Raw genomic sequence first — 20,766 nt, 5'->3', positions numbered from 1 at the left:
AGAAGAACGGGAAAGACGCAAGGATGCCAAACATTGATTTTGGATGCAAAGATCAGAAATGGGCTAAACTATCATGCCCGTCGTAGACAGAGCCTCCTTGCTAGAGAGTCAGCTAAACTGTTTAGCTCCCTAGGAATGAAAGGAAAAATACAAGATTCAAAAGAGGATTTCAAATGCAAAATGTCCTCTAAAATGGGCTTGATAGTCAAAGGGGCTGATGAGATTCTATGCTGCAAGAAGGCCACCACGTCTTTGTTGTCACTCTCCTGCATAATATGAGAAACATAGTTGTCACGGCGTCAAAGGCGAACCAAGGCGGTGGAGGGTTGTTTAAGCGCTTAGGCGAGAAGGCGCACGCCTTGAGGCGAACAAGGCGACCAATTGTTATTTTTTATTTTTCCTATTTTCTAATATTATTTAGTAAGCTATATATACCTTGTATCATAAAAAATCAACATTAAGCAACATAAAATCATTAAAAATCAACATTTAGCCATATTAAATTATAAAAAATTAACATTAAGTCATATTAAGTTATAAAAAATCAAAATTTAGAAAAATGCTCTGGTTCTATAACAAGTTTGATTGGTCAAATGATATTATTTTTACATGAGACTTTTTGTATCAATTATAATATAAAATCAGCTTTCCAACAAGTCTAAGATTACTTAAATCTAAGTTGTAATGACAAAGTTATGCTCCAGTCAAACTTATTTTTAAGTGTGCAAATGCTGTTAAAATCGCCTGAATGAAAATAATTTTATGGATATCAAAACAAAAAATTATTTTACCGGACTTTTGGTTTTTAGCAATGTTTTAACATGATAGAATTTATAAAATTTTCATAATTGAGAAAAACTCCAGCATTTAAAAGTTGAAAATCGCCCCTATAACCAAAATCCAGTTTTTCTTCTTGGACTGGAGGGTTGACTTTTTATCATTTTGGAATTTGATTTTTAAACTATTTTTATTGGATTCAAATATGGGGTATTTTCTTATTTATGAATAATATCTTAAGTAAATGAAATAACAAATAAATGATATTTGGCATAAATAAGTGCCAAAACACAAGGCGGTATGCAGTGCAATAAGGCGAATGTCACCTAGGCCCCAGGCAAACCGCTTGGATGCCTTGACAACCATGATGAGAAATATCTTTAGAAATAGCTTTCAAAAGAGTTGAGTGGATTGCCAAAGCTTCACCCACTAAAGCCTCTTGAAATTGAACAAGATTAGAGATGGCAAATTGAGGACGACCTTGATAGTCACGACAGATGAAACCTATACCTCTTTGCATCGACCCATGGGAGAGTCTTGCATCACAATTTATTTTATAGAAATTTGCAGGTAGGAGATCCCATTGATGAGGTAGAGAGAGTTGCCGGGGCTCCAACTATAGGAACCGATCGATGAGGAGGGGAGTTGAATTGATAAAACTCCCTAAAATGTTTTTCTGCTGACCAAATGACCTCCAAAGGTGACCATACTCGCTTTCCAAATAGAAAGTCATTCGAGATAACCATAATTGCCAACAGATAAACGAACATAGGGATATCATCTCTTTGCTAGCATCCTTACCACTTGTGGAAAACACTTTCCAACCATCAATCCAGTCATGCAGGAAAACCTCATCACCTTCTAGAGCTTTGTGAGACAAACTACTACCAAGCCATACCGACCCTGCAAAAGGGCAAGTCAAAAAAAATATAGGAAGTGGATTCTTGGATATTGCCACATCGCACACAATGGGGATCAACTGAGATATCTCTTCGCCGAAGATTTGCAGAAGAAGCAAGGCCCTCAGTATAAGCTCTCCAAATAAAAGATTTTATTTTTGGGAGAGTTGCAATTCCAAAATTGCTTCCAAACCCGTTCCGGAACTTGCTATCAAGGTTTAGAAGAGGAAGATGACGCTGCATGCATATCTTTGTCAGATTCTAGATTGGACGATAGGTGGTAAGCTGATTTTACCGAAAAAATCCCATTTCGAGAAGCACCCCAAGTTTGAAAATCTTCTCGCGGGAACAAAAGAAGCTAGATTTTCAGAATCTCAGTTATTTCATTTGGGTTGAAAAGAGATACAAGGAGGTCTCGTTTCCAAACCCGATTATCATGATCAATAAGCTAAGAGACTTTTTGAAACTCACAATTTGGAGGTTGGAGAGTGTGAACTGAGAAACCTGGAAGAGAGGGAACCCATGGATGTTGCCAAATATCAATTTTATCTCCTTGACCGATACGCCAACTTAAACCCATTTTCAACACGTCATGCCCATCTAGAATGCTTCTCCATGTCCAACTCGGGTTATTTCCAATCGTAGCAGAGAGGAAATCACTATTTGGAAAATAAATAGATTTAAGAAACTTCGCCCAAAGAGCATCCGGTTCAGTCCATAAGCGCCATGCCACCTTTGACAAAAGGGCCCTATTGTGAAGAGAAGGGTCTCTAAACCCCAGACCACCTTTCTCCTTTGAACGACATAAACGCTTCCATGAGATCCAGTGGATCTTTGGCTTTTGGCTTTCCATTAGCTTACCCCCAATAAAAATTTGTTGTTGCTCTATGAAGATGTTGATGATGCGAAGCAGGTAGCTTAAAGTGAGAACAAGCATAGTTTGACATTGAAAAGGCAACCGATTTGAGCATCACCTCCTTACCCGCATGAGATAAAAGGTTTGTCTTCCATCCTTCCAATTTCTTCGTAATTCTGTCTGAAATGTCACTAAATAGGTCAGCTTTTGAGACTCCAACCTGAGTAGGTAATCCCAGATATTTTTTTGGACCAACCCCATAAGGAATTTTCATAATACAGGAAAACCATCTCTTCAGCTTGGCAGGTGTATTCAGACTAAATGTCATAGTGGATTTTGCAAGATTTATAGCTTGACTTGATGCTCGACAGTAGATATCAAGGGCATTCTTGAAAGCAAACATTTCCGATAAATGAACTTATGAAAATAATAATAAAGCATCAGCAAATAATAAATGGGTTATCGATTGAGTGCGATTTCGAACCCGAACTCCCTTAATAGAACCATTTAACTCAGCTTGCGCCAAAACACTACTAAGAGCCTGAGAGCAAATAATGAAAAGAAAAGAGAGAGCAGATCACCTTGCCTAATTCCCCTTGACAGCTCAACAGAACCTCGAGCTGCTCTATTGATTAAAAGCTTATAGTTAACTGAACGGATGTTGGCCATCGCTAAACGGACCCATTGATCACAGAAACCCAAACGAAGCAATAACTTTTCAATGAAATTCCATTCTACCAGATCGTAGGCCTTCTTCATGTCAAGCTTCATTGCAACCAGCTTCTTACGTCCCTTCTTCCTTTTCCCGATGTAGTTAAACATCTCATGGGCAATAAATATATTATCTGAAATGAACCTGTTAGGAATGAAAGCAGACTGTGCAGGCGCAATAAAATTATCCAACATTGGCTTTAATCGATTGGACAAAATCTTAGTGATGATCTTCACTATCACTGCACAAAAAGCTATTGGTCTAAACTGATCAGAGTACTCTGGCTTTTGCACCTTTGGAATCAAGCAAATTAGAGTTGCATTGAGGGAGGCTGGAAGATAACCAGTTTGAAAAAAATTTAGAACAAGAGAGAAAAGATCATCCTTTATAGTATCCCAATACTTTTGGAAAAAAGCTGGCGGAAAACCGTTTGGACCTGGGGGCCTTTAGGGGGTTCATAGAAAATAGGGCATCATGAACCTCTTCAATGGATGGCACTTTGCAAAGATGATCATTTGTTTCACTGGAGATTTTAGGTTCAACAGAGCTAAGGACTTGATGGAGAGAGGCATCATCAACTCCTTTCGATGAAAAGGCAGAAATAAAATGATCCAGAATCTCTTGGTAAATTTCTTCATCTGATTTTGTCCAACCTCCTGAGGGTCGCTTTAGCTTTAAGATACGATTCATTTGGCGCCGCTGAATAGTTGAAGCATGAAAAAAACTTGTATTCTTATCTCCCCCTGTAAGCCATAATTGTCTTGACTTTTGACGCCACATCTCTTCTTCATTGGCAATTTCAAAGTCTAACTTGGTAGTAAGGTCTGCAATAAGGTCATGGCATAGGTCTGACATAGGAAGTAAATGTAATTATTCTAATTCATGCAGATACTTTTTAATTTTTGATTGAACATTTCCAAACCCTTCTTTATTCCAAGTCCTATAAGCTGATTGACAATGATTCAACTTTTGAGAAACAACATCAAATGGTGTGCCAGACACTGGTTTGTTCCATGCAAAAGAAGCCACTGATTTGCATTTAGGGTGGTGAAACCACATGGATTCAAAGCGAAAAGGACAATGCCCTCTACAAGTACCACCTTCAGTGTCAACCTCTAAAGCCAAATGATCTGAACCAACTACTTGCTTCACAAAAACAATTGCATCGCTAAAGGTAGTCCTCCAACTCTGATTTGATAAAGCCCTGTCCAGCCTTATTCGAATTGAAGAGTTCCCTTTTCGATTGTTGCACCACGTAAACTTTGGGCCTTGATACCCGAGATCCATAAGACAGCATGCATTCATCATATCACGAAATGGGCGCATATCTCTATCATTTGGAATATTTTCCCCTATCTTCTCATGCCAAGAGATGTAAGAATTGAAATCTCCGAACATAACCCACTCCGAATTCCTGCCCGCACTGATGGTTACCAAACGATCCCATACTCTTTGACGTTGAGAAACAACCGGATCCCCCGTAAACACAGGTCATAAAGAACGGAGGGCCATTGTTAACTGAAATCTTTGTATCCACCACTCTGTTATCAGATGAGAGCACCTCCAAATGCATGTGACTCTTCCATAAAAGAGCTAGCCCTCTTGAAGCACCAACCGGATCCACCGTGAATAATGAGTGCATGTGTAAATTTCGACATAATCCTTCAATTTTTTGCTTCTTCCCTTTTGTCTCCATTAAAAAAATAAAATCTAGGCATATTGTAAGGGAGAGTTGCTTTAAGAAATGAACTGTCAAGGGTCTCCCAATGCCTTGACAGTTCCATCTGAGGCATTTCATTTCTACCCGTGGTGCTGCAAATCTCCAGCTACCACCGGGTTCAATTCTAAAAAATGTTCATCTTGGTCAACAATTTCAGAGGAGGAAGCATCTGGGGATGCCGATCGAGGTCGCTTAGCACCCATTAAACCAGTTCTATTTTGAATTCCAGCTTCCATGGTGTCCATCGGCTCAGCTTCAGGCATGTGAACCTCTTGAGTAGGTAGGTGCACGGGAAATCCGTGCATGTCAATTTCATACTTAGTTCTAGTTCCTTGGACGTTTATAGGTAGGGTCAGGCTAGCCGGGTTATGCACATGCATGGGTATGATATTTGCAAGGTTTGGAGTATTTGTATTTTAAAGAGTAATGGCCGTGAGATGGGGAATAATAGAGAGTAATAGTTAAGACAATTATGCACTGCTAAGATTTTGGTGTGATTGCCTATTAAGAAGATTGGGAATAATGGAGGATAAGGAGGAGGTGAGATGATTTGGTGTGGATTGAGGGTAAGAAAAAGTGGGACCGTTATATGGGATGGGCATATCATTGGAAGGGTAATATTGAGTAGAATTTACATTATCTAGGGAAGGATAAGCTCCATTATTTATGGAACGCTGAGATTGCGGGTGGTATAGATGAGTGGGTGGAGGTTGTGAAAAAATGGAAGGTGCAACCGAAGGACCGGCTGAGTGATACGGGATAAGGGTGGATGTTGCTGCCGAGATTTAGGGTGATTAATGGAGAGGCTGAGCGGGTGGGTGACAGCTGGCTCGTACCTTTGATTTGGAAGGTTGATCGGAGATGACCTTGGCCTAATACTCTAGGCACCAGAAGTTGCAGCGGTGGGAGGCTGACTTGAAGACACAGTTGATGGAGATGACTCAAAACCGCTAATGACTTGAAAAACTTTATGTGGGGCCTGCTCAAGCAAACAAGGACTTGGAACTGAAGCAAGAATGGTTGCAGGTTATTGATGTATTGGGCGTTTAAGACATGTGGGAGAGGAACCACAACCATGATGAGAGTTATGAGCAACTTCAGCTTCGTAGAGGGTCACACAAGCCTTAGACTCATGACCAAGAGTACCACAAAACGTACAATAGATCGGAAACCACCTTGTTAACGTCAGATCGTCGTTTGATAGGAATAGTAAGACGGAGTGGGTGACGGATGTCCAGAGTTATATGACATCAATAATACTGAATACGTTGGCCACCTTGGTAACCCTGTATGAACATAGCTTCCTTTGGAGGACCGATCTTCGCCGCCAATTGTAATGCGAAGTCAAGCGAACTTAACTCCAATGGAATATCCTGCAAGTGCACCCAAAAATCAACATTGTTGAACGCCCATGACCCATCTGACCGCCACTTCTCAAGAACCAGAAGATTTCCGCTCACCGACCATGGTCCATCTATAAGAACGTTCGTTAAATCCATAGGATGATTAAACGAGAAAAGGTGGCGATCCTGGACAAGTGGAGTGACTGTAACTCCATGTTTCGTGTTCCAGGCTATAACCAGAGCTTCCGTCACCGCCTATTTACGATATGGTTTTCCAACCACAACCTGTCCGATCAAGGTATTAGCTTCTCGTTGAGCAATCTGCTCCTCCGTTTCCTCATCGATAACAAAGGTGTCCTCGTCCGTTTCATCGTCTATCACAAAGTTGTCATTGTCACTATTTGCTTGTTGTTCAAAAGACGGCGGAGGGTCTGGCAATGGTGGTGGAGGGATGATCACATTGCTAGTTGAAGGACGTTCTTCCATACCAGATTTGGGACTACAAGACTGAGGCGCCAGCACACCCACATAAACGCGTCTAGCAGGGGAAGGTAAGGCCCAGCTTATATGACCGCAGTGGTGGCTAAGTCTCCCCGATGTGGGACTAAGTTCTTTAGTACCCGACCAGAGACGCATCGGAACTTACATCCACCCACCGCCCGGCTCTAATACCAGAGGACCAAAAGTAGGAATGAAGAAAAAGCAAAACACACCATGGCGGAGGTTGACACTCTCAGAGAGAGGAGACCGATTCAAAATGTACAGACAGAAGATAGACAGGGAATTAAGTTTTTGCCTAGCTCAGTTTTCATGGTGAGAAATGGTAGGCAAATTTCCGTCAGATAAGAGAATTTGGTTTTTCTGTTAAGTGACTCCATGTTAGGTAGTTTAGGTTAAATAAGCAAGGAAGTAATAGACACCAAAATGAAAAAAGCTGTATCAAAAAAGAACTGAAAACCACGGAGAAAGGTAAGGAAAGCTATATCCTACCTACCTATTGATAATTGTAACTCCATTTTTGGGTGCAAAGCATTTGGATTCATAAAATTTTCACTAGCAGCCGATGGTGAATTACGTTTCAGAATTACCATCAGCTGAAATTTTGTCCTTTCCGCTTAGACAAGGGAAAACAGTAAAAGTTCAAGCAGGTTCACTGATACCAGCACCCTGTTGTACCCCAAAGAGATTTGCACTCAAAAGCATTAACACTATGAATCAGTCCCGACTAACAGAATTAAAGGAGTTCCAACGCAAGACCATGAAACATCAGATACCTAGAAACCCAATGATCAACTGAAAATAGACCAAACAGAAGAGGCATAAACTTGACTGGGGAAAAAAAATTGAATATAGAAATGCCAGGCATTTACTTCAGTGAGTACCTCGTGAACATCGAAATAAAGCACACTCATCTTAAACGCCAAGCTCCTAGTTGCCAAGGCCCTTGCGGAAGCAGATCTACCAACAATCCCTAAGACGAGAGCTCGACACCTTCGCATTCCGCGACAGAGAGGCTGCACCGAACCAAGCCAGCCAGAGGAGGAGAATGCGTGGCGAGAGAGCAAGTGAGTGCGGCGAAGCAAGCCAAGGAAGAGAGCCATGACGGTGTCAGCAATCTCTTCAGCACGGGAGGCGTCGACGTGGACGAGACGGAGGCCGAGATCAGCGGCGAGGGCGGAATCGACAGAGCGATCAGAGGAACCGAGGCAGAGGATGAGTTGCCATGGCTGGAGGCGTCGCTGGGCGGCGCGTGGAAGGAATGCCAGGGATTGGAGGATGACGGCGGCAGCGGACTCGATCAGGCCGTCGGCCAGGCGGCTGAGGCCAACGTGCTCGACGGTAGCGATGCCCGCCAGAAATTCTTGTTCGAAGCTGCAATCTTCCAGGCAGTTGAGGGATACCACCAAGGGAAGAGAAGAGGGTGGTTTTGTGTTACCGTTACGGGGAGGCATTGTTGCTGTCATGCTTTTGCGGCTGCCGTCGATCGCCGGCAACTCTTTCATCTTCTTCTTCTACTTCTTCACTAATTCTCCCTCTGCTTCTCCACCTCCGTCGATGCCGCTTCGGAGCTTTTACTCTCCATTTCTCTCTCTCTCTTCCTTTTTACAGGTTTTTGCACTTTTTGCTGAAGACGCTTTGCTTTCTCTTCCTCCCATGCTTCGGGAGTGGAATTCTCGTCGAGTCTCGAGTGACCGAGTCCGGTCCGACCCTGATAGAACCCCAGAGTCATTTGTTGTTAACAGAAACGGTCCCAGATATAGTGCATCCGGTTCAGATCATAAGATGGAGCGACATACCTTTACAGCGACCATTGGATTGAAATCTTTCGTTTAGATTGATTAAGAACACTTTTAGTATTCTGATCTTGTGATTGAGAATGCAAAATCTGATGTATCAGGAGGGGTTGAAATTTTAGGTGGGCAGAAATTTGGATAAAGGGATTAATAAATAGGTGAGTTGATTCAGACATTTTAAGTTACTCTGGGTGGGAAGTCAATGATGAGATCCAACGGTTGCCACCAACTTTTGTCACAGCCCATATGGTCCCATCAATTCATTCCCCACACACTCTGTGCACTTTGATACTTTATGATCATCTTTTGTGGAGATATTTAAAATTTTCAAACTCCTAAACCTCTTTGGTATCATTTTTCTTTTGGAAAATTTGTTGTGTCACCCTGGAAAATGCTACAATGATAAGGCCATCCCCTCTATTTTACCAAATTATTCTCAAACTCTCTACTGTCTATCACTATTAAGGAATATACTATAATTACTTATGTCAGTAATTATATTTTATTTTAAATACCAAAATACCTTTATAAAATAAAAAGTACAAAAAGTATCCTCACATTAGGTTAATATTTCTTGACCCAAATCGATAGCCCATTTCAAGACCTATTTCATCTTTCTCTCAAATTGCCGTTGTTAGATCACTAGTAATATTTCATAGTAGCAACAGCACCATCAAGGACAGATGGCGACCTCGTGGCGATTAAAGGGGCCTCGCGGCGACCTATTGGGCTTTATGGAGGTGTGAGTGTGTGTGTTTTGTCCATATAATACAAAGCTCAGACAACCCTACTTGATTGCCTTCAACATAGGGAAGCTCATGACTTAGATGATACTCTTCTCTCTTTTTTATTGCATTTCTCAACTTTGGGACACGTTTCTTTCTGATCTTACACAAAGTATTAGAGTCATTGTTTGAGGGAATCATGGCCGGTGCTGTTGCTGCTTCAGTGTTTACAAACGTAAAGGTCTCAAAGGCTAAGGTCACCACTCAGGGGTTCTTGCTGGAGCCTAGTGCCTCCCTCCCCCTCTCACCCATTAAAAGCTATGCCCATATTCCCATTTCCCACATCAATTTCTCTCTCTACCACCTCCCCTTCTCTCTTTTTTGAACCGTGACCTGTGTTCTCAGAATTTAACTCCCTTGTTTTATGGTTCTTCGATAATAATAATACAGAATTCTAGCAATATTTGAAACTAAACACAGGAGCCTTGATACCCTCCGTTGGATTGGGCACCTGGAAAGCATCTGCTGGTGACCCTATTTGTACTCTATTATTATTAACCTAGGTGAGAGAAAGAGCGATTATTTTGTATAAATCCAGATAGAGAATAAGAGTGAGAGAAAGAGAGAGATACCTTGCTGGTGATGAACAAACGCCTTTCTCAGTCCTTCATCAGTAATGGGAAGGTCATTGTCTCTCGGTGAAGGTAGGTATTATGGGTTAAAAATCGAATCGATAGGTTTTTTGGTATAATGGTTAAAACAAGAGTTTTTTAATGGTAAGGATATAGTGGCCATTTTAACTCCACACTTAACATTGACTGACGGTAGAGGGTTTGAGAATAATTTGGTGAAACAAAAGGGGTGGTCTTATCATCGTGGCATTCTCCAAGGGGTGGTGCGGTAAGTTTTCCTTTTCTTTTTTATTTTTGCCTCAAAAATCGTTTTTGGGTGCGTTTGGTATTATTTATGAAGCCTATTTCTATTTAAAAATATTGAAAAAACACAAAAATAAAAAAGAACTTGAAAGCCATTTATGGTTTTTCACTGAAAACCATTTGCAGTTGTTTTTGTACTGAACATTAATGCACACGAGTTTATACCTCTCAAAATCCAAGGTAAAAATGTCATTTCGTTATATTTTAAGAAAAACAAATAGAAACACATCTATGCTCCATCCCTACCCTCAACCGCCGACAAACTTGTTCTCCTCCTTGCAAATCCATCACTTTTGGTGATGGAAGTTATTGCCGGGGATAATTTAGTAGCAGTCGATCCCCACTTCCATTCTTTTCTTCTCCTTCCATCAATCGATTGCAGCCTTCTTCCTTTCTTTCTTTCTTTTTTCTTTTTTTTCAATGAGGATATTTTCTGCAGGTATTCAGAAATGCAAGTGGAAGAGAAGAGGACTGACCAACTGCCCACTAGCCATGACCAACTGCACGCAACAGCCACAGGTGTTGGCCCTTGAGGGCTAGCCACAGTAGGCTGCAACAAGGCCCTTGGGGCTATTTGTGGTTTCAGATCCGAGTAGATCTGAAATCAATTGAAAAAGAGAGAGAGAGAGAGATGAGATGGGTGAATAAGAAGGGGGAGAAGAAGGGATAGGGAGGTTGAGAGAGAAAGAAGTTGAAGCAAATTATAAAAGAGAAAGTGGAGATTAGAGAAAGTGAGATGAGGAAGATGGGTGAAGGGGACATTTCTTCACTCATTTATTCAAAAACTCATTTTACACATAAAGATACCGAATCTATTTCTCACAAAAAACCAATTTTGTTTAGTAATTACCAAACCATTTTTATGTTTTGATAAAAAAATGGTTTTCATTAATTTTTTTCGTTAAATAGACAAAAGTCAAAAAGAAAAATGATACCAAAGAGGCCTTAATATGATTCCATATGTTCTAACCCTAATATATTGCTTCTTGTTTCTCCATTGACTTTTGCAATAGCAAGTACCCTATTTGGTTGTCTAATGCATTACCTCTTGTTATTCCATGAACTTGTTACATTACGAAGTGCCCTATTTGGTTAATCATGAGACATATGTGACTTGCCAAAGCAACCAATTTCCCATATCCTAGAGAGAAGAAAGGCATTCACATTCAGGAGTTCATAGAGCGTTCTCTCCTAGCATGGCGGCCAAGGGAACAATAAGTCCGTCCATTGCTCAATTAGAACAAGAGCCTTTGTGGTTGGGGCTTCGCTTTTACTCGCAAGAAGTTTGAATCTCCATCTTTTGCTGTTCCAAGCTATTAGTAGCCCTTTAAATGCTGTAAATTGGAGAATTGAAATCATTGTGGATGACATTCTTCAACTGCATATAAGCTTCGAATTCTCTTCTTGCAGACATGATGTAAAAGAGAATCTCCATCCTGAATCAGTGGCTGTGTTGGGTATGTATTGTCAGAATAGATACAGGTTCTAGAATTCATCATGAAATTCATTCTTCTCTATATTTTCATTTCAGAATACATTTTAGACTCAAAATTTATTTCTGAGAATGCATGACAAACACAACCTTATCATTTGATATCCATCTTTTCTATTGATAATATAGGACTGAGTTTTCCTTCACCTATAGTGAAAATGAAATCAGAATCTCAATCCACATGTTCTGGTAGTTGGATGGAACTCTTGAATAGTGCCAACAACATTTCAAACTTTGTACAATGAGTAGCAGAGAGAATAATGGCGCACTCCAATGATTGGATTCTCTTTACACAGGTGAACGAACATTTTTTGCTATCAATATATTTCACTTCCATTGCCAAAAAAAAAAAAAAAAATCAAAAAGATCAACCACATCATCACTCCAAATGAGCGAATCATGAGTCATCTAGAAAATAAATCAAATAAGAAATATTCGTATCCCAGGTACAGAATGGTCAAGATATGCTTTTCTCTTTTTTCTTTTTTTATAAAGAAAAGAATGTCCGTACCAGAGTTATATCAATCCATCTCCCATGAAAACATGCTCATGGAATCCAGAATAAAAAAAGTCAAGATGTTATGAATCAATGAATTTAAAAAGGCACTGCCCCTTGGCATTCCAACACAAGACTCAATCACAACAGAATGAGAATTGTCTAAAAACAGCAATAGAAATAAGAGGAAAAAGAGCAAAATCAGTTAACTGAAATGCAACTCAAAAAGAACCTAGTCTGTAACAAACAGGTGGTATAAGTCAATCATGTATTTCAAATCCGTAAGGCTGGATTCTTCTCCTCAATCAACTATGAGGAAAAAAAAAAAAAAAAAAGCTTTCATGTGGCGGGGAGAGATGAAAAAAGAAATTTAAAAAAAAATATATATTGAACAACTAAAGTTGATTGGGAAACAATAAACTTCATGATAACAAAGCTTCACTGAAAATTAATACCTCATATTATAAAAGATGCACAATTTCTGCAAACATATATATTCAGCAAGTGAAGACCCTACACTCATAAGTTCACACTATCTCCTCAAGAACATTTTCTACACATCTGCGTGAGCTCAACGATGCAAAATTGAACCACCTAGGATCTGGTTCTAAATCACATCCTCCATCATGGAATGTACTACTACTAGGATTGAATTGATCTTTCATTACATCCATCTCCTCATCCCAGTTGAAATATACACCTTGTGAGAACCCGTCAGTCACAGCGATAAGATCAACCAGAGTGGCAGCTCCTTCCCTTAGGGCATTTTATCGAGACAAACCTCCAATCTACAAACTCAAAAACTGTACAACAACCACAACGCGTACCAAAATTCTTACGTTACATGAAGGACAAATGCTTGGGCTTCTTAACCCCCACAGCTGCGACTTGGGAGTGTTCTGATGAAGAACACCATTTTTTCTGAACTTGAACCACAGGTTTCCCATTTTAAAACTGAAGCTCAGAAAAACCTCCTCCTGAAAGTTCTGGTTGTTGCTTGGTATGAGCGCATGAGCAGCCCCACACCAATTCCAATCCCAAGGCACATACCTAGGCCGATTCCCACTCCAACTCGAACACCAGCATTAAACCATGAGAGCTGACCATCATCATCAATGTACATCTCTTCTGAGTATAATCTGGCCCCAATTTTCCCTTCAGAATCATAACCATCAGATTCTGTGTCTGCAATCTGCAGAAAGCACACAATCAGGCAATTCATTGACGTTTTTTTTTTTTTTTGGGTGGGGGGGGGAGGAAGTTGGGTCAAAGCATTTAGTGAGGCAGACTTTAGTATTATTATTCCAAGCATCGAGGAATATGAGATAACCAGAAAGATGTATAATATAAGAAGCATATCAAACAGGATATTATTATCATGTATTATCATTAAGCAGCTATTAGCCATATTTAAGGCTTTCAGCAATTGAAGAAACTAATACAGTGCTAATCCTGAATCAGTGAAATCCAGTGGGAGATCAGCTCACATCTGTGATTTATCAGAGCATCAATCTTGTTATGTAAAGTGAACACCAAGCTTTAGAGCCATTTAGTATGGACTGAGCGGGTCACCATGCCATAAATCATTAGTGCAGAGATGCCAAGGAACACATTTGCATTCACTATTTAATATGGAACAAGCTTTAAAACCACATCCTCGGTCATTTTATCTGTCCAATTGTGGTATTGTACCAATCTGCAATACAACACTCGTTAGGCATTTTATAGTTGACAGCAATTGCTCTCTAGGGAAAGTTGATAACAATTGTAGTCTCTTCACACAAGTCATTTCAATGGCCAGGTGCCTAGATGCAATTTTTAGGGGGGCATTAAATGTAAAATATGGGATTTTGATCTTTTAACATGTAATTTTCAAAGGAGGTCATATATAAAACTTAAAACTTACTTTATTCATAAAATAAAAAATATTTCTTTTAACCTTTTTAATCCTTCACTATGTTGATAGTTTACAGCTCTTCAAGTTCCTCTTCAACACCAGAAGAGAGGCAGCCATGGCTGTTGCAGTGGGACCAGCAGCAGCAATTGCAGCGAGACAAGCTTGCTTCTTCTTTCTGCAAATTCAACAGCTGCTGCTACTCTGGCAGCACAGTGGCTGCCATTTCTTCTTCTTCTTCTTCTTCCTGCAACTCTGGCAGCTTCTACCATCCACAGTTGTCATGGCGCCTAGCTGAACCAAGGTGGTCAAGGGGGGCAAAAATTAAGGCGAACCAGCAAGGTGCATAGACGCCTAGACAATGCCTTGACAACTATGCTACCATCTTCTTTCGCAAATCTGGCAGCACAGAGGCTTCCACCTCTTCTTTTTTTTTTTTTTCCCCCTTCCTGAAACTTTGGTAGCTGTCATTGTCTTCTTCTTCTTCCTCTTCTGCAAATCTGGCAGCTACTGTAACTCTAGTAGCACAGTGGCTACCACTGAAACTTCTTCTCTTTTCCTCCAAGATCTTCCCTGTTTTTCTCTCTCCCACCCCCCCTCTTTTCCGACCGACTTTGGGACCTAGGTTCCTAGACAACTAGGCGGCTGGTCACCTAGGTCCTGAAAAATCTCCTTGTAATCTAGGTGATGCCTTGACAACTATTATGAAGTTTATAATTAAAGTTTCTTATAAGCATTACTACTTTCTGCCAGGTTCATAAGGAATGGTCATCAAAATTCTTTCCACAATCCCTTATGATGCAACAGAGTAAAATCATATGATAAAATGAAACATCAGCCAACCATATGAATCCCATAGAAATTGCTACTTCAAAACATCAAAAGTACACTAGCATCAAGTCAATGTACGCATACAACATCTGTATTTATTTCCTTCATATCTTTCAATAAATAGTAACAAAGTATAGAGCAGGTAACTGTACAATATATTATCTATCGAGCTCTGGTTTCCTGCACCGCCCAAATATCTGCCCTGTGGTTAGCTAAATTGAGGCCAAAATTTTGTGGACAAGTAGACCACAAGGCCCCCTACTACATATCCAATTTCAGCCAAACCCAGAGTTTGCAAAGTGGCAATGTAGAGCTTCCAAAAAACTGGACTATGGGAGAGTGCATAGTAGTGATCGGAGTAGTATAGGCATGCACGGACATACAAGGATGCATGCCAATATGTGGGATGGTATTCAATTGAATTAGGCTCTGAAATTAAACATGTGGCCAAACCAGACCATGTCCTCTCTAGCCACATCACTTGTCCACATGGCACAATGGCAGTGAGCAGGGAAGGAACCCCTTCCTTTACCAGGTAGCACCAAATTCCTTTTGCCTTATCTATCATACATGTATATCCTTTCATGTAGGAATTATTAGCGAATGTTTACATTTAAGGGAAAGGGTTTTCTGCACATGAGCATAGGCAACACCTCTTCACATGGATATTTATATTCATTCCTTTGAGGGAAGAGAATAATTAATACAATATTTAATGTGAGGAGATGTTGCCTACACTTCATGTTCAGAGAGCCTTCTCCCTTACATTAATATTGTTTATATCAACTTATTAACTTCAAAACAAATAAAGTGCATTAGGTGTTTAGAAAACAAAATAAGTTAAATGATCTTTCTCAAGTTTAAAAACATAACGAAATATATTCCAAAATCCATTCAAAGGGAGAATGTTATTTACCCAGTATCCACAAGAAAGTGAGGAAGTACTGCATGTTTTTTTTATGAAGACTGCAATACACAGGATCAGAAAGGAGAAAAAGGAAGACACAGATACAGGAAGGAGAAGGATAATAGACAGTCTAACTAGCTGATGTATCTAAAAATTTAGGAGAAGACTGAACATGAATAGTCTAAGACCTCCTAGTAGGATGGGCTTTAACGCTCCACACTCTACCAAAAGCACACTTGTTCACCTACCCAAGTACCTTAACAAGCCAGATTAGGCAATGGAGTAGTATCAAGCCCAGGTATCCTAACAGGCCAACCTTCCTCCAGACCCAAAAATGTTACTTAGGTGGAAGAAAACCTTTGTGTACGTAGGCAACTCCCTAAATCCCAAACTCTCGCAAACCCTAGCACCACTAACACCAAGACTATTACACTTCCTACTTATCAGTGATGTCCAAGGGATTGAAAAAAAATATGATCAACATTAAACCTGAGTAGCCAAAAGAAATTTGAAATTCTACACTCCTTCGCTGGTTACTCCTTGAAAGTGGAAACAATTGGGCATTTCCAGCAAGAGTTTAATAACTACATGAAGAAACTTTAGCCTGCAGAACAATGCTAGCCTAATTTCTTATAAGCAGAATGGCAATGCCACTGTCTTGGGACTAGCCAATGGGTTGATAAAAAAGCCATTTAATCCATGAAAATGCAATTCACCCAACTCCAAGGCCATTTCTCGTTTCTCCATCTCCTTGCATCGTATGAAAATAAAAGATTCTCTCTCTCTTTCAACCACGCCGCTCCTCTTCAAAACCTCCTTTCCTGAAGAAGCACCACAAGACTCCAGCAAAAGGAATCCTATGCTAGCTAGGTAAAGTGGAAGGTTTCTCAAAAAGAATAAATGCCCGTAAAAATTATCGAACAATGAAGGGAACACCAGAGACAACCAAATTTGCAAATACCAATAAAATTCAATTGGATTGAGTTTTAGCTCAACCGTAACGCACACACATAGACATCCCCAAATGAAGGAAAAGGGATCAAAACTCAAAAGTTGGTGCTGGTCACTGAATATACTTACTTGCAACTTCCTGTGGCGAACGATACCGTTCATGCTCTTCTGGTCCTTTCCGGTTTCTTCGTCCTCGGGAATAGCATCAAGTGTGGCGTGTCGTGGAAGCTTCCGTCTGGGGCTGAGGTGAATTGTCTTCGTAAGTATGAGAGGGAAGCCAGAGGAGCACCCGGCAACATAAACCTCGATGGAAGGCGATGAAACCCCCAACTTTGGCTGGAAAAACGCAGAAGAACCCGTAGCAATCGAGGCTGCGGTACAGCAATCCATACTCCAACCCGTCTTGGAATCGTTCTCTGTCCTTTGCTGATGATGATCGAACCCGACACTGCCATTGCTCCAAGGGGATTCCATGCGTTCCAGAGAACCACACAAAATTAAATCTTCCCTCTCATACACCTCGAATTCAAGTGGGCCTGCCACTCGAACGCTATCGGTGCTGACATAGGTGACCTCGGAAGCCTCCTTATCGAGACGATCGCGACGGAGGGTGAGAGACGTCGTCTCGGAGGCAGGGATGCGAGAACCATTAATCTCCAGAGAAACCCCAATTTCGCGTCTTAGGTGGCGGAGGGTGAGGTGGGTGGGAACGCTGCCGACCACACAAGGAGCAATTCGAACATAAAAAAGCCGAATCTCGAACCAAGAGGCTGGAGACGAAGCAGGGCTGTTCATAAGGCGATAGAAAGAAGGAGAATTATGGTTAGAATTCTTGGGCAGGGAGATCGACAAAGACGAATCGCTCTCTTCCTGAAAATCCGTCATCGTCAAACGATCGCTGGAAAGAGAGAATCCCCAAAAATTTGCAGATTAGCTGTAAACGGAAACCTGAATTAAAGCGCAGAGGAAGTAAATCAGCGTTAGGATTATGGATTCATTCCATGCATCTTCGTCTTCTGGGAAATTTCAGAGAACGGAACTCAACGACGGAGAAAGATATATAGGGTTTATAGATCTGCCGTTAAATAATTTTGATGGGAAAAAAAGAAAATATGAAAAAGACGAAAGAGAGAGAGAGAGAGGGCGTAGTCAAGAGGGATCGAGCGAAGAGGACGAAAGGCGAGATCCGAGGGAGAAGGAGAGGACATGGCGACTCATACCTTCCTGTCGTTACGAGCGTCCAAACTCCAAACTTGACCTCGATTTACAGAAAATAGAAATTGCTATAAAAGAGAACAAAAATAAAAACTAAATTAACTATTTAACTGTTAAAATATTGAATAATTTTGTTAACACCGTCAACGGAGTTAGGCGGCGTTAGGCCTCCGTCCTTCCGTCGTCATCTACTATCTCTTCTGTGACTCTGTCCAGTCCTACAGCTACTGATTACTGCATGCAAATATATATATATATATATAGGGTAACGCATCCGTTGCATGGTTTGAGCCTTTGAGGCAGCTGTTATCGGTATCATGGTTTAAATAAACGGAACGAAACTTTTAGTATCGGCTGGATCAAAATGGTATCGGCCATGATCGATTCCAACCTTAATTTTTTTATCCTGTTCCACGTATATGGTCAAAGGGTAAAGTAATCATAAAAAAATTGATAGGGTCGATCTGTGCATTAAGGTTCGATCCACTTCGTTCTAGAATGGCATTAGAATGGTTGACTTTGATTTTTCCCAAAGTTTTAGAACTTTGCTCAGTATGAATATCAAGTCCATCTTGAACTTCAACTCGCTGGGTTGGGCTTCTCATCTTGTAAGGTTGGCCTAAGTTGGAAATTTAACGCATGAGATTAGGGCCTTAGGCCTAGCTGGGCCATGGTTAAGACCTTGACTTTAGTCTGTTTGGCTTAGTCATATAATAGTTGTTCTTGCTTGGTACGAGCTGCAGACTTGGACATTCTAAGTTTGACTCCCACTAAGCACATCTTTGGCCACTCACACGGGAGTGTTTAGTGTTCTTCACTGCTTTCAGTGAAAGTTGAATGGTTCTCATTCAACCCCGGTATGACCTGATCAATGCGATTGTGAGATCAGTATAGGCCCACAAGACTAGTCTGGCCGAAGACTTGGATATCTGTCGTTAGTAAAAAAAAAATTAATTTCTCCTTGTAACAAAAGAATATGATGTTATGAAAGTCACAAGGTAAATCTAATTATTCATTCTTAAGGCTTTTTTAACCTCAGGCATATGTTACTATCCAATCTGGGAGATTGCATAAGGGGGTGTTTGGTTCCACTAGGATGACCATCATAAGTGAGCATCATACTTCCCATGAATAACCATATTACAAAGGATGTGTTCCAAATATGAGTTTGCCTCAATACTTAAACTCAAATTTGAGTAACCTTTTTACCACCTAGTATAAAAGGAGTAAGCAGAAAGGTGTTCTCTACGGAATCCAATATCTCAACCCGCAAGAAACATGTACTAACCTTAAGGCAATCAAACGATTTTTCAAAAAGAAACATAATTCAGAAGAATGTCTATCAAAAGATTGACATTCATATCCGATACATACACCATTTGATTTACCGAACCAAACACCCCCTAATGTTGTCTAAAATACCAGTTCATGTGCACATACATCTTTTTTTTTTTTTGTGAATAAATATAAAGACATTTTATTAAGCAAAGAGGGAGGAGGAAAACCTCTTATGGATCCAGAACCAAAATGAGAGAACCCCACCAAGTACAAAAACAGACCCAAACATAAAGCTCTTTAACAATCAGGTGAACCTCTTCATATGCATGAACGTATATGGGATGATGCAAAAACAAGAGGTATTTACAAGAGATATTTGATTGAATTAGATTTGACACATGGTTAATACAAAATACATCATATGCTTGAATAGACACATATTTGATCACAGTGCATAAAATATTATTGAAATATATCACTAAACTTTACATATGCTTGTAATCTGGTATCAGAGCCACGGTGGTGGTGGTGGATTCGATTTACTTCTTTGCAGATTTCTTTTCTTTTACGAAACTATTTTATTTCTTAAGTTTTTCGACGCGGTATATGCCTTTGGACTCTTAGGAGGAGTGGCAGAAGAGTGTAAGACCACGATTGTGCCCAAGTTATGTTGGAAATACCATCTTAAAACTTAGATCTAGGTGGTTATCCCTAGTTTAAGATTTCTCAAATTATGAATCGTCTACCCCGCTCCATGTCGATGATATCGACATGTGAAACGAGCACAAGTTCTAATATGCTCAATTACGATGAACAAACCACAAGAATATACTAACAACTTCAAAGCTGGAATATGCCAAAAATCTCAAGAAATGAAATCTATGATCGAGACTGGTTCGACCTCGAAACAGTTAAGACCGTAGGAACAAACCATTAATTTCACCCCTCAAACACAAGAAATTCAACTTTTTGATCCAAATACCTTACAAGAATTATACAAAGATCACAAATTTAATTATGTCCACATTGGTTTAGTCCAAGTGGCCATCAAACCTCGGACTTAACACTTCCATGTTGTTAGCCCTTCGTGACCAAAGATTCCTTGAGTTCAATGATTCTTTTCTAGGAGCCATTGAAACTAGCATTTGTTATGGACCTGTTCATTTCAATGTTTACCCAAATATGTCCACAACCCTTGAGAACCCAAATATTTGACATTCACTCAAACTTAACATCAAAACCCACGGTTACAAATTAATGCATGGAATCATTCCAATTTTCATCATCCATCGCATCAAATATAAAGTTATGAAATCTGTCCAACCGCGTGCCCGACGGACTTCTCCTAAGGGACAAACCCTTTTCCTTGAAACTGATTGTATTCAGGGTCAAATTGTTTATCCAAAACTTTGTCGTTGGGAAGATATTGCTTTCCCTGAGG

At 40.3% G+C, this 20,766-nt stretch overlaps 2 protein-coding genes across 2 annotated transcripts in view; both read right to left on the bottom strand.

Annotated features, from left to right (window-relative positions):
• Positions 1–8,523, bottom strand: part of LOC122082258 (C-terminal binding protein AN-like) — a 20,254-nt gene extending 11,731 nt beyond the window's left edge. The window contains exon 1 of the mRNA XM_042649722.1: positions 7,690–8,523. Within this exon, the coding sequence (XP_042505656.1) occupies positions 7,690–8,310 (621 nt within the window). The 5' untranslated portion in view covers positions 8,311–8,523. The remainder of the gene's footprint in view (positions 1–7,689) is intronic.
• A 4,163-nt stretch (positions 8,524–12,686) lies between these two features.
• Positions 12,687–18,232, bottom strand: LOC122081261 (uncharacterized protein At1g01500). The gene is made up of 2 exons (XM_042648294.1): positions 16,962–18,232; positions 12,687–13,441 (listed from the first exon to the last, which is right to left on the bottom strand). The coding sequence occupies exons 1-2, from the start codon at positions 17,715–17,717 to the stop codon at positions 13,211–13,213; spliced, it is 987 nt and encodes a 328-aa protein (XP_042504228.1). The 5' UTR covers positions 17,718–18,232; the 3' UTR covers positions 12,687–13,210.
• Positions 18,233–20,766: the final 2,534 nt, after the last annotated feature.

The sequence above is a fragment of the Macadamia integrifolia genome, chromosome 6, assembly GCF_013358625.1.
Source record: "Macadamia integrifolia cultivar HAES 741 chromosome 6, SCU_Mint_v3, whole genome shotgun sequence".
In the NCBI taxonomy this organism is placed as follows: Eukaryota; Viridiplantae; Streptophyta; class Magnoliopsida; order Proteales; family Proteaceae; genus Macadamia; species Macadamia integrifolia.
This window is presented reverse-complemented; position numbering and strand designations above follow the sequence as displayed.

Excerpts from the sequence above, each read along its gene's own strand:
- LOC122081261 (XM_042648294.1), bottom strand. The coding sequence starts at position 17,717 with ATGACGGATTTTCAGGAAGAGAGCGATTCGTCTTTGTCGATCTCCCTG. Across the intron at positions 13,442-16,961 it reads TTCGCCACAGGAAGTTGCAA|ATTGCAGACACAGAATCTGA; the intron begins GTAAGTATATTC and ends TGCTTTCTGCAG.